Consider the following 17,970-nt stretch of genomic DNA (forward strand, 5'->3'; position numbering starts at 1 on the left):
AACTGGACCGGATCAGCCGGTCAAACCGGTTCAACCGAGAACCGGCAAAGAAAATGATCCGGTCCAGTATATAAAACCGCAAAATTAAAAACCGTTCAAAAATCGCTGAACCGGCCGGTTACCGGCAGGTCAGACCGGATCGGAACCCGGCCGGTTTACTGAAAACGACGTCGTTTCCGTCCTTGAAAGGGAAAAATCCACGCGTTATCCTTATCCCCAATTCCCCCCTTCTTCAACTCCTTCCTTCAGGCAAAGAGCAAATTGCCCTAGCCTCCCCCAATGAAAGCAAACACTAGCCTCCACCAATAGTTGTGCCCGTCTGTCGGAGTGAGAGACTGCTGCCGCCGTCTGTCGCACTCAAGAACTTCCGTCTTCGTTCTCTCGGGCCTCTCGCCGGATCCTCCACGTCGGGTGCTCGCATCTCGCCGTTCTCCTCTGTGCTCGGCTGCTCGCGCCTCCCTTCGCCAGTGAGTGCTCGAGCTGTGCGTGTAGGTTGCTGCTCGTTGTCCGTGGTTGTCTCTGCTCGATTCTGCCTCCCAGTCTCACTCGAGTCTCGTCTCAGTCACTGGCATCTCGTGGTTCGTCTGTCTCGTCGCCGGCGGCAGAAGCAACTCGTGGGGGTGTCTCTTGCTTCGTCGCCTTCCGTGGGGTGGTCGCCGACTCGCCGTCGACCGTTGGTGAGTCCCTGCACCATCGCTTCCCTCTCTCTTTTTCAGATTTTTCTTCTCCCTGTATTTTTGCATGTTGCTGAATTGCTAATCAAATTTGCCTTGTTGCTAATCTAAATGTTGCTGTAAATTTGGACTTTACTTGGATTTGTTAAATTTGTTGCTGTAACTTGAATTTGTTGCTTCTCAGTCACAGAATCAGAACAGAATACTCAGTCAGTGCTTGGTTGATTGGGTTGAAAACTGTTGGATCTTTTCACTGTTCCTTCAGTACTTTTTGTTGTTGTTAATCATTGTGATGAGCTTTATTAAAATTGGGTTGAAAACTGTTGAATCTTTTTTCATTTTTCATTGTTCTTAACTTCTGTTCTTATTAAAAAATTTGTAATTGGTGATCTTTTGATTTATTATATGCTTCATGTTTTTAATTTCACTCTACTTCTAGGCTTTGAAATCAGTTTATGATAACTGTGATGCAATTATTTTGTTGGATAACTGATGTAATTATTGAGTTCAAGAGATTGAGTCTTTGATTTGCAAGGTGATTTTTGGTTGATTTTTTATTTAATTTGGTAATGGTGTTTATGATTGGGGTTATCTGGTTTTCATTCTTTTTGAATTTGGGAACAGTGTGATTACTTGTTGCTGTTTGTAATGTTTGTTGCTGAATGATGATTGTTCTTTCTTGCCTCTGTTTAGTAATGTTTATTGAAATTTTGTACTTTTTCAATGCATATTTGTATGTGTTATTAGTCAAAGTCATGTCAAGGCCATGCAAATTTATTCAATGTAGTTAAGCATTGCTTGCCTAGTCCAGTATGTATGCTCTCTGGTTCCCTAGAGTAAACATTTTGCGAATTCATGAATATTATAATGTTTCTTAGAGACAAATTCACAGGGGGAGCATTGTATAATCTCATGTTAACAACAGGACAAAATCTCACCTCACTACACTATATAATCATGCATCTAAGCTCATATCTATTTCCAGTTAGTTTGTAGTTTTGTACTATACGTGATTTGTACATATCATTGTAAAAGAAAAAATAACACTTGGTTACAATTGTTTGTTGAAAATGTGCATGATAGAATACCTATCTTTTATTGCTTTTAAATTGTTGCTCTAAGTTGAATTTGTTGCTGAATATCACTTAACTAAATCTTCTATTGTTCTAATTCTTTTATTTCTTTTGTCCCTGCATTCCCCTCTTCTATCTTTTTCAATTTTTCCTTTTCCCTTGTCCCTGTCAATTTGTTGTTGTAAATCATTACTGAACCATCTTTTGTTGCTGTATTGAGTCAAATTTATTGTTGTATTGAGTTGAATTATTGCTGTATTGAGCTAAATTTATTGTTGCTGTTGAGTTTAATTTGTTGCTGTAAATCATCTTTTGAACTATATTTTTTGTGCTGAAAATCATCGGTGAGTTGAATTTGTTGTTGAAAATCGTCACCAAGATGAATTTATTACCGTAAGAATAGATAGTTTCTGTATAGAGAGACTCATAGTCTTAGTCTTAGCCTTTAATTGTAATAATAAGAGTTGATTTAATATTGAGTATTGAGAATTACACAGGCAATATTGGACTATTTGTATAATGGCATTTGATGGATTGATTTATAAATTAGTTGCATTTATGTTTTTGATTAGTTTGTTAATCATTAATTTACTGAGTGTGTTATGTTTTGCTTTCTTTTTTATTTACTATTTTGCATTAGTGATTAATTTATTATCTATGTTTATATAGTTAGTTATGTGACTTATTATATCTACAAGTTGATACTTTATTATTATTAATATGTTTGTAAAGACATTTATTTTAACTTTTGATTTTTTTTATAATTTTATATTTTTATTTAATTATGACTGGGTCAATTGGGTGAATTTGTGATCCACCGGTTGAATCAGTGATTCGGTGATCTAGTCGTATGACCAGAATAATTACCGGATTTTGATGACCAATGGTAAAAAGTTTATAAGATGAGAGACCCATTAATTTGACACTTTAATGTTTTGAATTGAATGTGGTGTCATTTCATTTTATGTTCTCTTACTCGATTTTTTCTCAAAGTCTTTTCGGTGATTGAGATAATTTCATTTGTATAATTTCTATTTTATATTTTTTATTGTATAAAAGAATTATTTATTTCTCTTATTTTTTATCAATTATTTTAATACTAAAAATAAAAATAAAAGCCATTAAAAAATTATACAAATATATAATATTTTTCTTATTTGGGATTAGGATTCTATTTCATGAATTAAGTTAGAGAAGTTTTTTAGAAAAATAACTTAATTCAAAAGTAAAATTTGATATTCACGTCCTAAATAATTACATAATGTATTTTTTTTCTTTTTTCTTTGTTCACCAAGAATAATTAAATGTAAAATCACAATTAGGAGTTTTAATTCATCCTCGTAATACTTAAAAAAAATTTTGAATATATATAAAATTTTTTGAAAGAATCGAAAAGATAAAAAAATTTGAATTTTTTTTTCGAAAAAAAATTAGAACTCCTAATTAATAATTATTGTTGTCCAATACATATTATTTAAGGATCTTACTAATACTTGTCTTAAAGATATATTTTAATGATATCATAAAATTATTTTATTAAAAATTATTAATTTTTTTCTTATTATCATTTAAAATGTGAGCTTATTTATATTCAAAACTCCTAATTATTTTTCTTAAACATATTATTGTTGCTCAATATACAATTAAACAATGAACAAACAGAAAAATAGTCATATTCATTTTTAAAAGATCATTTATTTTTTAAATTGGTTTTTGAAATAATTTTTTTTATAAAATATTCGTCTTTCAAAAATTTTATATTAGTCTATTATTTATGTTGCTAAATGCTAACAATGTCAAAATTCACTGATGTAATACGCTAGATAAAATCAAACTACAATACACACTTGACGATTAGCTATTAACATGATAAATTTATATAATTAGATTAAATTAATTTTAAATTCAAGAAACTTTTAATTTGTGGTTGATTTTATAATTTTATAAATTTATTATGCTAGCAATTATATATACACACTATGGTGATATTTAATATAGAATAATACTATAAATCTAAATTTTTTTATTAATTAAATTTAACTAACATTATTTTAAGTTTTATTACTTAATTTAGTTAGACTTAATTTTGTTGTGCAGTTAGATATAGTTTATAAAAAAATTTAGATGTATAGTATTACTTTTTAATATTCTATATCATGTTATCAACAAACTTTAATGAAAGTGATGAAAAGATTTAAAATCTTTAGAATTTGTCCAGAAATTATTTAATATCATTTAATATGAGAAAAAAATTTTATTTTTTTAAAAAAAATTATTTCTAATATATTAAATTATTAATAAAATAGAATTTAAATTTAAAGAGTAGGTGAGTTGATTTGGAAATTAGATTCTTTTTATAAGAATTAAAATTCTTAAAAGAATTTAAATCATTTAGTTTTTATGATTTTAAAATAAAAAAAATTTAATTGTCGAGTGAATTTTAATTCATAACTTTTTAAATTCTTAAAGAATAAATTTAATTAAAAAAATTTGGTGATCAATTATTCAATTTAGTAATTTACAAAACGAGTGAACTTTTCGAGGAATGAATACTGAATCGATCATCTTCACTTCTCTCCCTCTTCTTCATTTGACCGACTTAACTTAGATCCCTCTCCAACTTTCTGGGCGCGTCCCAATATTTATTTCCCTCCCAAAACCCTAACTTTTCATCATTTACAGACACCCTCTACCTCCTTATCATCAATCAACTTACCGCGTACCGCCGCCTGACCTCTCTTTTTCAGCTTCCCCAACTACAAATTGTTGATCATGTCGGAAAAATTCTCGGCGGCGCTTCGGATTGGGGACCTCAACGATTTCATAGCGCCGTCTCAGGCATGCATAGTATCGCTCAAGGGCTTGAAAGCAAACGCCAACAAGCCCGATTCCGAGGTAACTTCCGCAACTCACTTTTCAATCCTCTTCTTGTTATAGAAAGAAAATAAGTGTTCTTTTGTTAAGAAAGAGCTCTTTTTTATATTCAGCTGAAACTTTCATTGTTTTTTTCGGTCTTTATTCATATATAATTTTCGCTATTGGTGTGACTGTAGGTTTTAGTTGGCAGAAACAAGCAAGTTCAGTCAGAGCCTGTTAAGATTTCTCTAAAGGATTGTTTGGCATGCAGGTTTGTCCTCTCTTAACATTCAGCGAGTGTGAAGTGATTTTTTTTAGTATTATTATTACTTTTTTTTTCCCATGACCTTGGACATCTAGCGAACTTTCACTAGGAAAACAATGAAAAGTACAGTAGTTTATGGTTGAATTTAGACCTTTCATGACATTTTTGTTCTGTCAGTAATATTATGATTGTGATAGGGCTGTATTGGGATTTCGGACTACGGGATTATGGAATGATCAGATCACTTTGCATCAAGATGAAAACATTCTATGAATTATGAGAGAACTGATATACAAAGACATAGTATTTTGTTGTTGGAGATATAACCGTACAATTCATGCTTAGGAGTCTTAATCGTATAATATAGCTTAAGGAGAGTTGCTATTTGAATTTATGTTGTAGCATTTATTCGTTTTGGCTCTTAAAACATAATGCAATAAAGGGTGTATTGGATGAAACTATTTTAGAAATTACTTCTAAGACACTAGTCCAAGTTGTTCTTTATATCAAAAGCAACTCTTTCCAAATTCTCTAAAAAGTCAAAAATTGCAAGTCTGAGAATCAGAACATCCTTAAAAACCCAATGATCAGAATTCCACAATGCCTAAGCAATTTATTTATTATCCAAACAAAACCCTTAGCACCATAAAGAAGACTTCGATCTTCTATAAAGAATTCATTAAAGCTGAAATTTATATAAAAGGATTAGATATTAGCTGTCTAAAATAGACTTATGGGGAAATATCCTGAAGGTTCTGAAGGCCAAACATGAGAATCTGGGTTACACCAAGGGGAAGTTTTATGACTGACCATTCAAGATACCTAATGTCAATAGGTCATACGTGTGGTTATTTTTTAGCATTAAAAAAATAACATATTCCCCTATGTTTATGGGATGGTTAATAAGGCCAATATGGCTTACATAATGAGTTTTTCTGACAATACAGTGGCTGTGTGACATCTGCGGAGACAGTTATGCTGGAGAAACAAAGTTTGGATGAGTTCTTATCTAATATTAACAAAGGAAAAGCAGTGATTATGTCTGTTTCTCCCCAGTCAAGGGCCTCCCTTGCAGCTCATTTTGGCATTTCTCCCCTTCAGGTGATGCTTTAGATATTTGCTTTTAGTCTATGAATTGAAGTCTATGAATTATGTGGCTATGCCATTATTTAAACAACCATTTTGAATTCTAGCCTCCTACATTCAGTTTCTATGAATTCTAGCTTGTTTGGTTTATCTTTGTACCAGACTGCTTTTCTCTTATTCTTTTACTCATGGTTTAAATGTGAAATATTTGCTATTACAGGTTTTCAAGAAGCTGACAAGATTTTTCAAATCATTGGGAGTGAAGGCAATTTTCGATACAAGTTGCAGTAGAGATTTAACCCTTATTGAATCTTGTATGGAGTTCATGTCAAGGTACAAACAGAGTCAACTGTCTGATGATGAGAAGAATAAGTCGAGCCTACCTATGATTGCTTCTGCATGCCCAGGTATATAAATTTAACTCTTTATTAGTTTTGGTAATGGCTACATTTAAGGCCTGGTTGTTTAATCTAATTAAACGAGACCAATACAGACTTCTAAGAATTACATAAATATTTGTGAAAAGACTAAAAGTTTGAGAGCATTTCCTATAAGCTAAACAAAGTACCTTATGTAATAGACTCTTACTGAAAACTATATGATAAAAAACACTCCTTTTTCTTATCTCAACCAAATGCACTCGAAAACTGTCTCAAGCACATACACCTGGATGCTGGACAAAACGATATTGTGATTTGTGAAAGTACTTGGCTGATATTTAATATTACCTGGAGAAGTATTGAAGAAATATTGGATTTGCAATTGTTTTGGTACTGAATTTGGAAATAGGAACTTTAACTGGGATCTTAAGTTATTAATTCTGTAAATTTTGTGTGTCTTGATCACAAAAAAAAAAAAAAATGAAAAATGGCTTCTTTCTTTAGTTACTAGTGGCTTTATGGTATTGCATTCGGAGTTTGAGATAAGGAAGGGGGAACTGAAAATTTTACTTTCAAAGTATTTAGAATAGGTTTTAGTGAGGATTCAAGTAGGAGGGAGAAATGCTAACTGATTGCTGTGATGTGAACATATGTTTTCAGGTTGGATATGCTATGCAGAGAAGCAACTTGGGTCGTTTGTTTTACCAAATATTTCAAAAGTAAAGAGTCCACAACAAACAATTGGTGCCATCATAAAACACTATTTATGCCAAGATATGGGGCTTAGGTAGGGTGTTCACTCAACATAATAAAGTTTCTACTGATGAAAACTGAAAAGGTCCCCTGTTATTTTTATGATAATATATGATGTCTTAATTTTTTTTGTCATGCTGAAAAAGAAGCCAACTTTTCCAGTTATCTATGTAGTGAAATGCTTGGAAATTTTTTAACAGGCCTGAAGAAATTTACCACGTCACTGTTATGCCTTGTTATGATAAAAAGCTTGAGGCTGCTAGGGATGACTTTGTTTTCCAACCGGAGTCCCATGATGAAGGGAGTGGGAATGAAGATAACATGATGACAGAGGTCGATTCGGTACTCACAACAGGAGAAGTTTTGGAATTGATTCAGGTTAGTATTCTCCATGCATCTCATCAGTTTTGTGAATTCATTCACTTCTATCTAATGGTTTGTGAATAATTTTCTGCTCTGTTTTTATTTTGCAGTTAAAAGAAGTTGATTTTCAAAGCTTAGAAGAATCTCCTTTGGATAGACCGTAAGAAACTAAAAACTGCCTCTATCTTTTAGTTTCTTGTGTTTGTGAAATAGTTTAGATCTGATGCACTTTCATGCAGGTTGACAAATATTAATGAAGAAGGTTACCTTTATGGGGTCCGTGGAAGCTCTGGGGGTTATGCAGAAACAATTTTCCGATATGCCGCTAGAACTTTTTTTGGAAGACAGATTGATGGCCCTCTGAACTTTAGAAATATACGGAATTCAGATTTTCAGGAAGTTACACTTGAGGCAAGTTTTCTTGTGAAAATATTTATATAGCTTTTTTTGTTATGCTCGAGTATATGAAGGTTGTCAAAGTATTTAAGATATTGCATATTCATGCATAATAACAATTTATGGAATATATAGTGATATAAATTGTTTTCTAATGTCTATATAGGTGGAGGGGAAAACAGTGTTGAGATTTGCTCTCTGTTATGGTTTCCGGAACCTGCAAAATGTTGTCAGAAAAGTTAAAACTGGTAAATGTGACTATCATTTCCTGGAGATCATGGCATGCCCTTCAGGTATTGCATTTTTCCTTTCCATCTCAAATGTTTTTTGATGGAGCCTTTTATTTATATGCTGATTTAACATGCTACTGATTTTAAGCAGGTTGCTTGAATGGCGGAGGTCAAATTAAACCAAAGAAAGGGCAATCTCCCAAAGAATTGAGCCAGTTGTTGGAAACTATTTACATAGAAAATGTAATAACTGTTGCAAACTTGCCGTTAGTTTTCATGAATGATATAATTGTGGGGCATTGTAATTTAAGTTTTTTCTGCATTTTTCTCCTTACAACATTTCTGAATCAGTGAATGACTACATTTCTGTATATGCTAGGTTCGTGTAGCAGAACCATTCGATAACCCCATCGTAAGAGGCTTATATGACAAGTGGCTTGAGCAGCCTGGCTCCGATAAAGCCAAGAGACACCTTTACACGCAGTACCATCCCGTCGAGAAAAGCATTACCTCTCAATTGCATAATTGGTGAGAAAATTTCAGAAGTGAAGTTTGAACAGAAATGGGGTTGAAAGGATCAGAACCTTTTTCCCAGTAATTTTCTTCAATTAATCTTGTGGTATCAGAAGGGTTAATGGGTCATCATCATCCAATTTTGGTAGTGGGCAGTTTTTTTTCCTTATGTATATATAGTTTACACCCTCCATATTTATACCAACCCCAGTCAGCACCAGTGAGTTTTGTATTGTATACCCTTCATCTCAAGTCTTAACCCAATTAGATTTCAAATCTAAAAATCACTCAGATATCTGTTTAGTTTTTTTCCCTTGGAGCCACTATTATTTGTGGGATTCAGGTTTGTCAATAATTTCAATGTGTAGATAACTAAACAGTAAACATACTGTTTTGTGTGTTGTTCCAACTTCCAACAGATCTCCCGGTTCATTCCATGTACTAACTTCTAATGACAGTTGAGTTTAGTAAGGAAGCAAGTAAATCTTGACTATAGAGTCGAATAAGAGGCTATGGGGTTATGTGTTACTCTTTGCTGTAAGCTTCTTTAATTGATACTAGTATTTTTATCAGAAATAATATTATGGGAATATATATTTTTTGAAATTACGGTTCATTTTGTTCTGATAGTATAGATTATGCATGATACAAAAGATTTATAAAATTAAATTATTTTTACATAAAAAATGTTTTAGGTTGACAAAAGTTTCTAACTAAACAGACTAATGTATTTATAAATAAAAAATTAAATAATAAAATTTTTAATTATTATTTTTATATGAAAAGTCTAATTTTTTTATTAATAATTAATTTTAACATTTGTTATTTAAAATTTAAAACAATTTAATGTGTATATTTTTATATTTAATTAGGTGTTAAGTCTGTTACACAAATAGAAATAATTAATTTTTATACTTGTTATTTAAAAATAATATTTTTCTCTCTATATATATAAATATAATTAGATATTAGTATAAAAAAATTATACGGATAGTTATAAAATTAATTCAAAATTATTTTTTTTAAAACAATTAAATCTTGATTCTAACTTTTAATTATAACATTAGTATTCTCTCCAAATTATATGTAATAAATTTTGTCAAATTATTAATATAAAATATAAATTTTATATAGAGTAAAAATAGTAGAGAGAAATAAAAAAATAGAAAAAAAATAGATGAGAGAATTTAAGAAAGGAGTTTATTAATTTTGAAAAAATCGTTCGGTTTTTTAGCAATTTTTGGTTTTAAAGCCGAGATACTAAACGACGTTTTGGCTTTAAAAAAAAAAGAGAGAAAACGAGTAAAAATGGAACGAAGCCCTAATCAGTTTCCCCTCTCCAGATTCCAGAAATCAGATCACCATTCACCCAAGCTCCAGAAATCACCAGCACCCAGCCACCCACAGCCATCAGTGAAGCCCACCGCCATCGCCATCGCCTCTGCATCCCGCCGCCACCGTAGCCCCACCGCGTCGCATATCGCCGAGCTCCCCTTCTGTGTGTTCGCCGATGTCGCGTCCTCTGTCGTCGCCGTTGCTCGCCTTTCATGTTATCCTCCCCGTAAGCGTAAACGGTAAACCCATCTCCTCTCCTCTCTTCTCTGAAGACTGAAAGTGAACCATAGAAGCCACCGCAGCGACAGTTTTGAGCACTGCAGCCCCACAGCCCCACCGCATCTCTGTAATTGCCGACCTCGCCTTCTCTGTGTTCGGCTATTCGCCGGTGTCGCGTCCTCCATCGCTCGCGTTCCTCCTCGCCGACCTCGCCTTCTCTGTGTTAATCGGTAAGCACTGATTAGCCATCTCCTCGGCGTCTGCTTGCTGGTTTAGTGTTTAGGCATTTAGCACTTGATTAATTGGATTTTCTGAGATTATTGTCTGCTGATTTATCATTTATTTGTTATTTCTGATTTTCTGTGTGTTGAATAGTGATTTGGTTTGGGGGGAGATATGGCTTCTGGGGCCATTGTGTTGAACCTTAATTATTCTTAATTTTAGTGTTTTAGCTGTCCAAATTGGTTGTTGGTGTTGTTGTCAGTCTGTATTCTGGTTCATTTCATTCACTTATCCATGTTTTGTGGTATTTCCCTTTCATCTCCAACACAGACCTGTTTCTATTACTCAATTTCACCATTTGGTGTCTTTTTCTTTTTCCTTGTCATTGTTTCTTTTCTTTGCATATCTCGTTTCGTGCTTTGATTCAATTTACCTTTTATTGCAACATCAATCATTACATACATCAGAAATAACAAATAAATGGTAATTATGATTTTTGATAAGATACCTTTGATTAGTTGAAAACTTGTTTGTTAATGTTTCTTGTGATAGTAGAACATTATATGTTTGTTATTATTTGCGTTTTGGTTGTTTTTCGTTATAAACTTCAATGTTTGAAGTCATTTGTGAACTTCTAATATTAAATTGTGGATAATTTATGGTATGAAATTGTGAAATTTTGAATTTTATTAAGGTAGAAATTATTAAATTTATATATTCAAAATTATATATAAATTTTTTAATAATTTTATTTAATATTTAATTAAACCAGTTGAACCCTGGTCGAACCAATAAATTATTAAACCAATGATTTTATCGGTTTATTGACCGGTCCGATTTTTACAAACCATTGAACTATTGAATCAGTGACCTTATCGATTTATTGACCGGTCCGGTTCTCGCAACCTTGCTCTCATGATGACATCTTCACATAAAAATAGTATTGTAGACCATTAGATGAATTGATATATTTGACTAAATATGTTTAATTAACCATCTAAGAATTCTCAATATCATATTCATATGAAGATGTCATTACGTGAGTATTTTTCTATTTTTTATTCTTTGTTATTTTTTTTTATAGTAAGACTAATTTTTACACTCTCAAACTTACTACTTAATAAATTTCTTGCATAAAACTTCCTTGAAATTTTGAAATCAGACAGAAAATTTGAAACAAGACCTTGTTTGCCAGCATCATTCGCTAACTCATCCGGATTTAGATACCCACAAATTATATGCCATATCATTTACAAATTGTGCACATTAATAACATTCACCACACAATTTGGTTTTCTTACTTTTCTTCTTTCCTTTGATTAAGAATTTTTTTCCCTCTAAAAGACCTTTAATTTATTAATAATCTGGCAAAATCAAGGTTTTGAGAACCGGACCGGTCATCGAACCATATCATCAACCAAATCCATATGATCTTATCAAAATACAAACTCAAAAATTAAATAGTAAAAAAACATATCTAAATATTATATCCCAACATCATAATTTATCAATCATCAAAATCCGCAAGAACTTGTTGTAAATTTGCTTCGGTGGATTAGGATTAGGATTGCAGCATCATTCGAAATAGGAGGATTGACAGACAAGTTATTATTCACGGATGCATTATTATCAGTAGTTGCTTCTTGATTAATACTATTATCCATAACTGAAATTAATAAAAGTTTTATTAATTAAAATGAAACCAACATTCAGCAACAAACAAAGCCAGCAAAACCAACAATAATTAAGAGCCAGCAACTACAAAACAAAGAAGTATCCATAACCAGATACGAAATTAAAGACCAGCCACAACACATTGAAAAATAAAAAAATTACCAACATGACCATATCTAAATTCTGCCACCAACATTCAGCAACAAACAAAGCCAGCAATAATTAGGAGCCAGCAACTACAAATCAAAGCAAAATCAGTAACTACAAAACAAAAAAGTATCCATAACCAGATACGAAATTAAAGACCAGTCACAACACATTGAATAAAAAATTACCAATATGATCATATCTAAATTCTGCCACCAACATTCAGCAACAAACAAAGCCAGCAATAATTAGGAGCCAGCAACTAGAAATCAAAGCAAAACCAGCAACTACAAAACAAAGAAGTATCCATAACCATATACGAAATTAAAGACCAGCCACAACACATTGAAAAATAAAAAAATTACCAACATGACCATATCTAAATTCTGTCACCAACATTCAGCAACAAACAAAGCCAGCAATAATTAGGAGCCAGCAACTAGAAATCAAAACCAGCAACTAAAACAGAGAAATCACTTGTTAAACTCTGAATTGCTGGTTTTGCTTTGATTTGTAGTTGCTGGCTCCTAATTATTGCAGGTTTTGCTAGCTTTGTTTGTTGCTGAATGTTGGTGGCAGAATTTAGATATGGTCATGTTGGTAATTTTTTTATTTTTTAATGTGCTGTGGCTGGTCTTTAATTTTGTATCTGGTTATGGATACTTCTTTGTTTTGTAGTTGCTGGTTTTGCTTTGATTTGTAGTTGCTGGCTCCTAATTATTGCTGGCTTTGTTTGTCGCTGAATGTTGGTGGCAGAATTTAGATATGGTCATGTTGGTAATTTTTTTATTTTTCAATGTGTTGTGGCTGGTCTTTAATTTCGTATCTGGTTATGGATACTTCTTTGTTTTGTAGTTGCTGGTATTGCTTTGATTTGTAGTTGCTGGCTCTTAATTATTGCTGGTTTTGCTGACTTTGTTTGTTGCTGAATGTTGGTGGTAGAATTTAGATATGGTCATGTTGATAATTTTTTGATTTTTCATTGTGCTGTGGCTGGTCCTTAATTTTGTTTTAATTAATAAAACTTTTATTAATTTCAGTTATGGATAATAGTATTAATCAAGAAGCAACTGCTGATAATAATGCATCTGTGAATAATAACTTGTCTGTCAATCCTCCTATTTCGAATGATGCTACAAATCCTAATCCTAATCCACCGAAGCAAATTTATAACAAGTTCTTGCAGATTTTGATGATTGATAAATCATGATGTTGGGATATAATATTTAGATATATTTTTTTACTATTTAATTTTTGAGTTTGTATTTTGATAAGATCATATGGATTTGGTTGATGAAATTTCAGGTTTAGTGTGATTAGGGATTACTTACTGCTGATGAAATTTCAAGTTTAGGGTAATTAGGGATTACTTGTTGCTGTTGTGTAATGTTTGTTGCTGAATGCTAAAAATGGAAATCAAATCAAATGGCTGGTGTTAACTTTTGTGCATAAAGATGTTGGTCGTTCCAAGTTTTCAAAGTCCCTTTGTGAGCAATGCTAGGGGGCCAGCAATTTTTGTGATTATTAGCCATCAATGATGATTTGATGGTGTGAGATTGGTGTGAGATTTCATCCAATGGCTCACTTTCTTCTGCTGGTTACATGCTGGCCAAAATTCAACAAAACTGCTGGTCCCTTAGACTTTTCCTCTGTACCTGGGAGAAATTTTGTTATTGTAAGATCCATCTCCTTTTCTACCCGTAGTGAACAGGATCGGCTAGATACAAATGATGATATGTTCCCTCTAAGGCCTCACTAAAGTCATATATATTTTATGTACTTCCAATTTTGTAGTCCTACTTTCTGTTTTTAAATTCACAGTGAAGAAATCTAATCCATTTTCCAAGCTTTACATTTCAAGCAAAAAATGGGTTGTGTTTATTATTCCACCTAGTGTTGTGGTTCCCCGTTCCTGTCATCATTCTTTTATGGGTTAGAAATGATGAATTATCTCAATTAGTTGCTAGTGTTTGAAAATATTGTATGTTGATAATAGACAAAATGACAGCCACTTTTATGAGTACGAGTATATTACTCTGCTGGGATATTTTACTTGGTTCCTGAGTGGTTGTCTTGTTAGTAACATTTTAGTTAGAGTGCCATTTTATTAGCTTATTGTCACTTTAAATCTTCTACAAAATAGTTTAACACACTAAAACAAGTTTTTCATGTTGGCATTTAATATTTAAATATTTCTTTTTACTATTTAACTTTTGAATTTGTAGTTTGATAAGATCATATGGATTTGGTTGATAATATTTCATGTAGTATTTTAAATTTGGAAGATATTTTAAGTTTTATATTAGACTATAATTATATTTTAGGATGTTTATTTATAATTTATTTATTATTCTATTCTAAAACAGTTTTTTCAGTTGAACCACCGGTTGAACCGGTTAGACCAATAAACCAGTGACTAGAACGGTTTGATAACCGGTCCAGTTTTCTGAACCTTGTTAAAAACAGAGTAAAAAGGAGTAATAATAAAGTTTGCTTCTTTTATGTAGAGAGAGAGAGAGAGAGAGAGAGAGAGAGAGAATCATGGTGCAACATGATGACCTCAGCGCGCCACCACGGCCGCTGCTACCGTCTCCATCTCCCACTAAGACCGATCCGCGTACAATTCACGCAGGGGCTATAAAATCAGTTGCAACCGACAATGCGACATTCAACAATCTGGTAACGCTTTACTCGAAATTGGAGAGTTTGGCGTCCTACTTTGTCCGCGTGTTCAGCCAAATCCGGAGTCCCAACGTTGTGTCATGGACCGCACTTGTCTCCTCCCACTCCAATACCCTCCTCGCCCTCCGTTACTTCGTTTCCATGCTTCGCCACCCAACACTCCCCAACAATCGCACCCTTGCCTCCCTCTTCCGCACCTCAGCTGCACTCTCTGCCCTCCCCTTTGCCCTTTCCCTCCACTCCCTCTCCCTCAAGCTCGCCCTTTCCAGTGATCCTTTTGCCGGTTCTGCGCTACTCAGTTTTTACTTCAAGTGCCGTATGCCGCACCACGCACACAAGGTATTCGATGAAATACCTGATAGAGATAGTGTTTGTTATTCCGCTATGATCGTGGGTCTAGCTCAGAATTCCCGCTCTGTGGATGCGCTTCTGGTTTTGGCTGACATGAGGCATCGTGGTTTTGCATCCACAAAGCATAGCGTTTCGGGGGGTCTGCGTGCTGCTGCTGAGCTGGCAGCATTGGAGCAGCGTAGAATGATACACGGGCATGCGGTCGTTGCTGGGTTTGATTCAAATGTGGTGGTGGGCAGTGCTCTAGTTGATGGTTATGGTAAAGCTGGCGTTGTTGAGAATGCAAGGCAGGTTTTTTAGGAAAATTTGGCTTGGATGAATTTAGTGGGTTGGAATGCTATGATGGCCGGTTATGCCCAGCAAGGAGATCATAAATCTACTTCCGAACTGTTTGATTCAATAGAATGCCAAGGACTGGTTCGGATGAGTATAGTTTTCTGGCAATGTTGACAGCACTCTATAATGCTGGAATGTTTCTTGAGGCTGATCAGTGGCTGACAAGGATGAAAGTTGATTATGGTTTACAACCAACTCTGGTGCATTATACTTGCTTGGTATGTGCAATGGCCCGTGCTGGGCACTTGGAACAGGCAGAGAGGGTAGCATTGACAATGCCATATGAGCCAGATGCTGCAGTTTGGCGAGCCTTGTTGTCAGCTTGTGCTTTTCATGGTGAAGCCGATAAGGCTTGGTCTATGGCCAGGAGGGTTTTGGAACTTGAACCGCTTGATGACTCGGCTTATGTTATTGTTGCCAATGTGTTGTCAGCTGCAGGAAGGTGGGATGATGTTGCAGAATTGAGGAAAATGTTGAGAGATCGGAGGGTGAAGAAACAAGGAGGGAGGAGTTGGATTGAAATTCAGGGAAAAGTACATGTTTTTGCAGCAGGGGACTGGAAGCATGAGATCCGCGGAAATTTATCGCAAGTTACAAGAGATCACGGAGGAGATTGAGAAATTGGGAAATCTATTAGTAAATGACGTGGACAAATAGCATTGTGACACGTGGCATAATTTGACACGTGGAAAATAGCACTGTGACACGTGGCATATCCATTCATGTCAGCATGCCATGTGTCGTTGACCGACACGTCATCATACCGTTACATGTGGCCAAACCATGAGGTGACATGTGTCACCAAAGGTCCAGGTCATCAAGTCACGTCAACGCATCGTTAACGGAAAACGGATCAGGGACTACTACTATAGTACAATTTTTCCAATCTCAGGGACGTAATTAGTGCAATTAGAATCTCAGGAATAAATTTAATGCATGGCGTCAATTTCGAGGACCAGGAACAAATTTAATGCATGGCGTCAATTTCGGGGACCACTATGGGAATTTACTCAACAAATATGTTAGATGAACATAATAATTGTTACCAATTAACTATTGTATAGGAATACATATTTAAATTTTATGAAAAAATTGATATTATATTATAAAGAAATTTGGTTACTCTGCTATAAAATTTTTATTATTCTATTATGTTATATTTGATTATTCTAATGATAGATTATTTTATGAAAAAATTATATATAATAAACAATTATAATAAATGTACATTAAAATTAGTTATCAAAATCAGTTATTAGTATATATTGTTCGGTTGGTCAATTTCTGAACGGTTCGGGGGTTACTTCTGGGTGTGAAGGTGGGTTCCAGCCTTCGTTTGGATCTAGGGCGAGAGAGGCGGGTACATACGACTTCCCGAGCTCTTCGTGCGGTGTGGGGGTGCCACCTACAAGGATACTCCGACGCTCAAGTCAAAAAAATGTGCAGGCGATATGAGAGCAAGGGATATGGTGACGTACCTTGGGGGAGGAGTAGGACCCTCCCCTTATATATCCTGTCAATAGGGCGAGCCCCACAAGAGCGGGCCTCCTTCCAGGAAGCTTCCCTACAGCTGGTAGCAGGGGTGCGTGTCCGGGTCANTGAGCTGGGCCGTAACATATATAAAATGCATATTAAAATATAAAATACACATTAAAAATGAGTTAAATTATATATGTGTTTATATATAAATATATAATAACTGATTTTAGTATATAAATAATATTCTTATATAATAAAATATATAAAATATATATTATTACAAAATAAATTAATGATTGACTTTTATTGTGAATAAAGATAAGTGAATTAGTTATTTCTGTTGATTAAGTGTATCAAAACAAAAAGGTAGATTGTTACTATTATTTTAGTAAAAGATATGGATGTCCATAACTTCTTTTACAATATGGGCGGTTTATTTTTCTTTGTATATATATAAATAGGGTAGTATAGTATGAGATAAGTGTATATCAATATAAAATACTTCTCTCTTTGTATAAATGTACGCTGCAACATATAATATTAGTGAATATATATGAATCATTTTACTTATATTAAGATAATAATATTAGTAAATATTAATATTAGAGTTCTTTATTTATACTTAATTATTTTGTATTTATTTTATCTTTTTTATTTATTTATTTTACAACACGTTATTAGCACAAGACTCTAATCAAAATTTAAGAAGTCTCCCGTAATAAATTTTTATTATATCAAAACTCTCTCATCTTGAATTTAATACTCTTGATATATTTAGAAATAACTACTTCTTCAAACCCGATATGAGTGAATATACTCGCGTCTACAGGAATTTAAATCCATACATAAATATAATTCTGCAATGTTTCGAATTACCTCACGAATGAAATTATATAGAAAAAAGATAATTGACAATGACATGTTAAAAAAAAATTT

General features: G+C 33.5%; 1 protein-coding gene and 1 pseudogene across 3 annotated transcripts; both read left to right on the forward strand.

Moving 5' to 3' along the window:
- Positions 1-230: 230 nt before the first annotated feature.
- On the forward strand, positions 231-9,195 carry LOC107477283 (protein NAR1). 3 transcript variants are annotated; one of them, XM_052259109.1, is made up of 12 exons: positions 231-677; positions 4,430-4,642; positions 4,801-4,874; positions 5,816-5,969; positions 6,175-6,361; positions 6,995-7,121; positions 7,288-7,465; positions 7,561-7,610; positions 7,690-7,861; positions 8,013-8,139; positions 8,225-8,319; positions 8,456-9,195. In XM_052259109.1, exons 2-12 carry the CDS (start codon positions 4,520-4,522, stop codon positions 8,606-8,608), a joined length of 1,440 nt encoding a protein of 479 aa, XP_052115069.1. In that variant the 5' UTR covers positions 231-677; positions 4,430-4,519; the 3' UTR covers positions 8,609-9,195. The 3 variants fall into 3 exon arrangements, with proteins under 3 accessions (XP_052115069.1, XP_015952757.1, XP_052115070.1); XM_016097271.3 differs by having other exon boundaries at positions 8,228-8,319; XM_052259110.1 differs by having other exon boundaries at positions 4,495-4,642.
- Positions 9,196-9,868: 673 nt separating this feature from the next.
- On the forward strand, positions 9,869-16,702 carry LOC107477306 (putative pentatricopeptide repeat-containing protein At5g52630; annotated as a pseudogene).
- The last annotated feature ends 1,268 nt before the right edge of the window (positions 16,703-17,970 follow it).

The sequence above is a fragment of the Arachis duranensis genome, chromosome 3 (genome assembly GCF_000817695.3).
Source record: "Arachis duranensis cultivar V14167 chromosome 3, aradu.V14167.gnm2.J7QH, whole genome shotgun sequence".
NCBI classification, from domain to species: Eukaryota; Viridiplantae; Streptophyta; class Magnoliopsida; order Fabales; family Fabaceae; genus Arachis; species Arachis duranensis.

Bases quoted from the DNA above. Each gene is read 5' to 3' on its own strand.
- LOC107477283 (XM_052259109.1), top strand. From the start codon at position 4,520: ATGTCGGAAAAATTCTCGGCGGCGCTTCGGATTGGGGACCTCAACGAT. The intron at 4,875-5,815 runs GTTTGTCCTCTC...CTGACAATACAG, and splicing joins AAGGATTGTTTGGCATGCAG to TGGCTGTGTGACATCTGCGG. The intron at 7,466-7,560 runs GTTAGTATTCTC...TTTATTTTGCAG, and splicing joins AAGTTTTGGAATTGATTCAG to TTAAAAGAAGTTGATTTTCA.